Source organism: Carassius gibelio, chromosome B20 (genome assembly GCF_023724105.1).
Source record: "Carassius gibelio isolate Cgi1373 ecotype wild population from Czech Republic chromosome B20, carGib1.2-hapl.c, whole genome shotgun sequence".
In the NCBI taxonomy this organism is placed as follows: domain Eukaryota; kingdom Metazoa; phylum Chordata; class Actinopteri; order Cypriniformes; family Cyprinidae; genus Carassius; species Carassius gibelio.
This window is the reverse complement of record NC_068415.1, coordinates 16115853-16121559: the sequence shown is the minus strand read 5'-3', so window position 1 is coordinate 16121559 and position 5707 is coordinate 16115853. Positions and strand designations below refer to the sequence as shown.

The 5707-nt window shown below is 39.3% G+C and overlaps 1 protein-coding gene across 1 annotated transcript; it reads left to right on the top strand.

The window, feature by feature from the left end:
• Nucleotides 1-267: 267 nt before the first annotated feature.
• Nucleotides 268-2390, top strand: LOC127983600 (homeobox protein six1b). The gene is made up of 2 exons (XM_052585795.1): nucleotides 268-1142; nucleotides 1769-2390. The coding sequence occupies exons 1-2, from the start codon at nucleotides 583-585 to the stop codon at nucleotides 2061-2063; spliced, it is 855 nt and encodes a 284-aa protein (XP_052441755.1). The 5' UTR covers nucleotides 268-582; the 3' UTR covers nucleotides 2064-2390.
• The last annotated feature ends 3317 nt before the right edge of the window (nucleotides 2391-5707 follow it).

Sequence of the window (5707 nt, the reverse complement as noted above, 5' to 3'; positions counted from 1 at the left end):
TTGTTATACATAGGAATTGTCTGTCTAATAACGTCTTTTCTAGACTATTAGTTAATAAATAAAGACAATGCAGTTAATTTGACATTATTCACTTGCACAGCATTGTTCACTGAAATCCTGTAAGCATAAAAAATAGCAAGCGCCAAAAAAGCATGTAAAGGCTTTGGGTGCAATAGGAGTGAACGCTGCCTTCAGACAGTTGCTATAATTGATTAGTATCGAGGTGCCCGGCTCCCTCAGGTAGAACTGGAGACGGGGGATCCAGTTTCAGACCACCGAGTCCCCGTGGGAGGAAATGGAAGCAGAGTTTTCTCCGCACTGCTGCAGGGGATAGGGCAGCTGGAGAGCCAATCAGCAGTCGCGCAGTGCTCTTTTAGCGCGACATGAGTCGATAGTGAGCAAACTGTCCTCAACAAACACCCAAAACTTCGCGGCGCGCGCATAGAGGATATCTCCAAGCCCCAAAATCGTGTCAAGCGACCTAATCGCTCTCATTAAAAGAAGGCGAACGGGGTGTCTCCCATTCCGTTTCCTTCACAGCATCTAGAGGAGAGCGGGTTGGTATAGCGGGAGTCAGACGTCATGTCAATGTTGCCTTCCTTCGGGTTTACTCAGGAGCAAGTCGCGTGTGTGTGTGAGGTGCTGCAACAAGGGGGGAACCTTGAGCGTCTCGGCCGTTTTCTGTGGTCTCTTCCGGCCTGCGACCATCTCCACAAGAACGAGAGCGTCCTCAAAGCCAAGGCTGTCGTCGCCTTCCACCGTGGAAACTTCAGGGAACTTTATAAGATACTAGAGAGTCACCAGTTCTCTCCTCACAACCACCCGAAGCTGCAGCAGCTGTGGCTTAAGGCCCATTACGTTGAGGCCGAGAAGCTGAGGGGGCGACCGCTGGGAGCGGTGGGGAAATATCGGGTGCGAAGGAAATTTCCTCTGCCACGCACAATATGGGACGGCGAGGAGACCAGCTACTGTTTTAAGGAGAAATCCCGCGGTGTGCTGCGGGAGTGGTACACGCACAACCCCTATCCATCTCCTCGGGAAAAGAGGGAGCTGGCCGAGGCCACAGGGCTGACCACCACACAAGTGAGCAACTGGTTTAAAAACAGACGGCAGAGGGATCGCGCAGCGGAGGCAAAAGAAAGGTAAGCTCAATCACATGAGAACTAATTAAAAACGCGTGTTATACCGCAAGTTTAGCTGCTCATAACCCTTGCTTTACAGCTGACGACTGCTGCAGTGCTGATGATGCTATTGTTGACATATTTACTTGGATTACAACTGCTTTATTTTAGAAATAGCAAAACAGAGATCAGGGTGGTAGCCTATCACTGGAAAAGCATTGTTACCTTAAGTATATATTTCTGTCTTATAGCTTTTACAAAATAATTTATTAGTGTGAACAATAAAATCAGGTTGATTCAGTCGTGTTTTATAATATTTGTTAAGCAATTAATTTGTTGCCAGATAGAGCACCTATTTTTCTTTCTTTTTTTATAGCCTATTTATAATTTTATTTTAACAGTCAGAGGGAATTCCAGTGAAGCCAGATAAACTACCGATATTTTCAGATCATTCAAATTAAAATTATTCCTGTTATTTCGATGGGCAACTGGACGTTCAGTAGCCTAATTCTAATAGAAATAAATTTGAATGTCTGAGAATTTATTTTATTACATTTAGATTCCAGAAAACAACGACTGTACTATATTGTACACAGCATATCTTATCTACAATATAAAGGAAACCCTGCTCTCATTCTCGTTGACAGAGAGAACAGCGAGAACAACAACACTGGCGCTAACAAACAGAACCAGCTGTCACCGCTGGACGGCGGGAAGTCCCTGATGTCAAGCTCGGAGGACGAATTCTCGCCCCCGCAGAGTCCTGACCAAAACTCCGTGCTCCTGCTCCAGGGTAACATGAGCCACCCCGGCGCGTCCGCGTACTCCATGACCGGCCTCGGCGCCGCACAGTCGGTGCACGGCATGCAAGGACACCCACATCAGCTTCAGGATTCATTACTGGGACCTTTAACTTCAAGCCTAGTGGACCTCGGTTCTTAAGTGATTGCGACTGAGCTTTTATTTATTTTTGTTTATTTTGTACCAAAAATAGACTGAGATCTGCCACTTTTACTGTATATATATATATATATAGGAGAGAAAATGAACAGTATAAGTAAAACTCCTTGCTATTTCTCTGGTTTTCAGAGAAATACTCAGTGGTACGCTTTACCGTGGTGGACTGACATTTGCCAAGTCGTTAAACTGGTCAGAAGACAAACCAAAAGCAGTTAATAAAACGATTCTTTTCTTCAAACTAATAAGACGTTCGTCTAGCATTTCATCATTCTGTTTTGCACCAATAAAATCCTATGAATTAGTGGGAAACTCTCTATTTCTGTTTAAATACAATTTCGGGATGGTAATTTTCGCTATAAATCTGTTTGACAAAGGTATGGTGAAAAAAAAACTACAGATGAAGCGTCAGGTCTTTGTATTATAACCTGTAAATAATTATTAAATAAATATAAAAGGTTACGCCATTGTATTTAAATTAGAAAAAAGTAAAGGTAATTTTGATTAAGGGTAAAAATAACACATTTGATCATTCATGTATCAGACGAATATATCTTCACTCATCATCTTCTACAAAAGCACATTTGTAAAAAATAAATCATATTGTTTCCTAAATCCTATCGGCAATCATTGTTGTTTAGCCTATAATAAAACCGTGCTTTATCCCGCTCCTTAATTCATCCAAGATCAAACTTAAATAATAAATCGAACAGACCTACCAAACAATTCGTTTTTAAATTTCTTAATTTTTTATGTAGGAATGACAAAGTTCACAGCCCAACATACATTATCAAATAACTAATAACGAATTATTTAAAAAAAACTAAATTAATAGATAAAATAGGCTACCTGTTGAATAACGCTATCAATTTAAATTCTTATAATAAAAGCCCTTCTTCTTAAAGCCTAATTCATCCAGCTCATCACTATATCATGTACTAACGTTCTCTTAATAATGTGGGTCAACAAAAAGCGGGGAGTTGTTGATTTTCCTTTAGCCTCAGGAGGCGCGTGTTGCTTTTGTGGTCGCAGTGCATCGTTAGGTTTGTAGTGGGGTGTTTACTTTGCGCTCTCCCAATGTTTGTTCTGGTGGTTCTGGGCCAAAGAGAAGAAATACCAGCTGCGGGAGGCAAACTCACGTGGCTTCATTCATAAGTTTCTTTAGAGCTAAAAGGCAAACATGGTTTTGGGGCCAGCTGACTGATGTTCTTGTTATCTCATTATCTTCAGACAACAACAACAACGTTAAAAATACTAATATACTAATAAAAATAATATGTGTCCTCCACTAATTTGAACCCTTAAAGAATATCTATTTGACATTGCCCAATGTTGGCTAATTTAAAATGTGGTCAGATCAATGCATTTACAAGGACCCCTGATCGTTAGGCCATTTAAATGTCGAGTAACTAGGCAGCCTCCCACCCATCTTCCACGCACGCACGTCAGGGTAACTGTTTTTAACAGAGAGTACCGAGGATTTCCGGTCGCTAATCGGAACCAGTTGCTTGCGCGAGGTTCGCATTGTAGAGCACTGGAGGCCCAGAACCACACATAGAGGGGCAACTTCAATTCTGCCCCAAGGGTACCAAAACGTGCAATTTTGACGTTGAATGCAACATTTGTTGAAAGCCTTGCGGATACCATTTTTTTTCCGTTTCTAATCTACATTCCCTTTATATTGTTTTATTTATTAGATAGCCTAATCAGATTAGTGAATAACTCAGACCTTGTAAAATTAATGTAGGCCTACTATTTCGTATTTAGGCTATAAATGTGTTTGTAAAATTAATTAGTTAATGGTATAGCAGTGATGGCAAATCCAACTTTGTTCATGCTGAAAAATGTAGCCTACTTCGGTTAACATATGGTCAAAACGTATTTTACTGATATGTTATTTGAAGTCATTTAAACATGGTTTACATGATAACATATATTTGTGGATATTTTTTAAAAAAAAATGTGACAATACATCTACACAACATTATTAGAGACCTAATAGCTAAATCCAGCATAATTCACATTTTCTAAAAATGCTACATAGGACATTTCACCTCCAAAAATAAACTTTCATCTTTTCCTCATCCCCATATTGTTCCAAACCTATAACTTTCTTCATTCTGTGAACACACACACACACACACACACACACACACACACACACACACACACACACACACACACACACACACACACACACACACACACACAATAAAAATAAAAATGTAAAACTGTTTTTAATCCTTTTTATCCATACAGTTAAAGCCATTTAATCTAATGTCATTTACAACCTCAAAAGTCTTCATAATATCTATGCAGGTTTTTTTATGATTGAGGGAATAATCACTTCAATAAATGTTAAGTATTGAACACTGAACTCCACCAAATATACCTTGGTATATACTGTACAGCTTTATTCAATATGCCACAAACATTTAAAGTTGAGCACGAAAAGTAAAATATTAATAACAATAGTAAATGAAAAATACAAAAAGTATGAACTTTAAAACAAGGTTTGCTGTTATTTTGTCACCACCCAAAAAGCGAGCAGGTTGTGAAAGCGTGTTTTGAGCTCTAGTGGGCCAAAGCTGCTTTTAAAGGGTTCAGGTTTCCAGTCCCTCATTCCCTGTCGAAGCATGAGCTCTGCAGCACTGTAAACCAAGGTGAGCACACAGAGCAGAGGCCTGTGCCGAATTTGAATGAGACAAACAGTGTTCCTCATGTGGGAAGAAAAGGGTTCGGCTGTAATGTGAGCAGCTTTTGTGGGGTTTAGGAGGGGGAATGACTGAGTGCCATTTTCTTCACAGATAATAGCTGAGACTTTAGGGAGTTGTTAAGGGGGGTAACGGGTGAACAGGTGGGCTTCATGGCTCCTTGCCCTTCCCTGTATTACCTTTTGTCACCTGAGATCAGGTCATCCCTCGCCTTGAGGTTCGGCTCAGTGAGGCATTATGGGATTACAGGATGGGACAAACAAACAACATACACACAAAACAAAACCTTTGGAACCTGTCCTGCCTAAAAAGTTTTTGAAATATCAAGTGGAGAACTCTATGTGACTACAGCATACATATGACAAATTAATATACAGATGGTTGAGAAAAGATAGACATAAACTGTTTAAATGAACTTTAGAATATAGAAGATTAAGATGGTTCTGTGTCGGAGGCAAATGTTAGTTTGTGTTAACAGCTTATAATAAATCACTGGAGCACTAAGGGACGGCTGGGGATTTGCAATAATATGCGAAAGTAGTTTTCCATATGGTTGTGTCATCAAAGAATATGGCCTTTGAGAGGTGCTGAGAATCCCTTATTAACTGTAGTGCACTCTGAAAACTCAATGGAGCATTCAGTACAATTCATAAGTAATAAATTAAAAACGATATATATATTCTATCAATATTATTAAATAATATTCTATTTTCAGTAGCACTTTAGTTTAAGGTCTTCTTGTTACAGTGTAATTATATATTTAAGAACTGAGTAATAATAGTAAACACTTACTATTTGGATATAGAATTAGGGTTTGGTTTAGGGTTATTTATAATGTAATTATGCATAATTTACTGTTATCACTACAGTAAGTACTTGTATAAATAGAACATGGAAATAAATTAATTTGCTACC

Coding starts and splice junctions, on each gene's coding strand:
- LOC127983600 (XM_052585795.1), top strand. CDS start 583: ATGTCAATGTTGCCTTCCTTCGGGTTTACTCAGGAGCAAGTCGCGTGT. Junction 1,143..1,768: donor GCAGCGGAGGCAAAAGAAAG/GTAAGCTCAATC, acceptor TCTCGTTGACAG/AGAGAACAGCGAGAACAACA.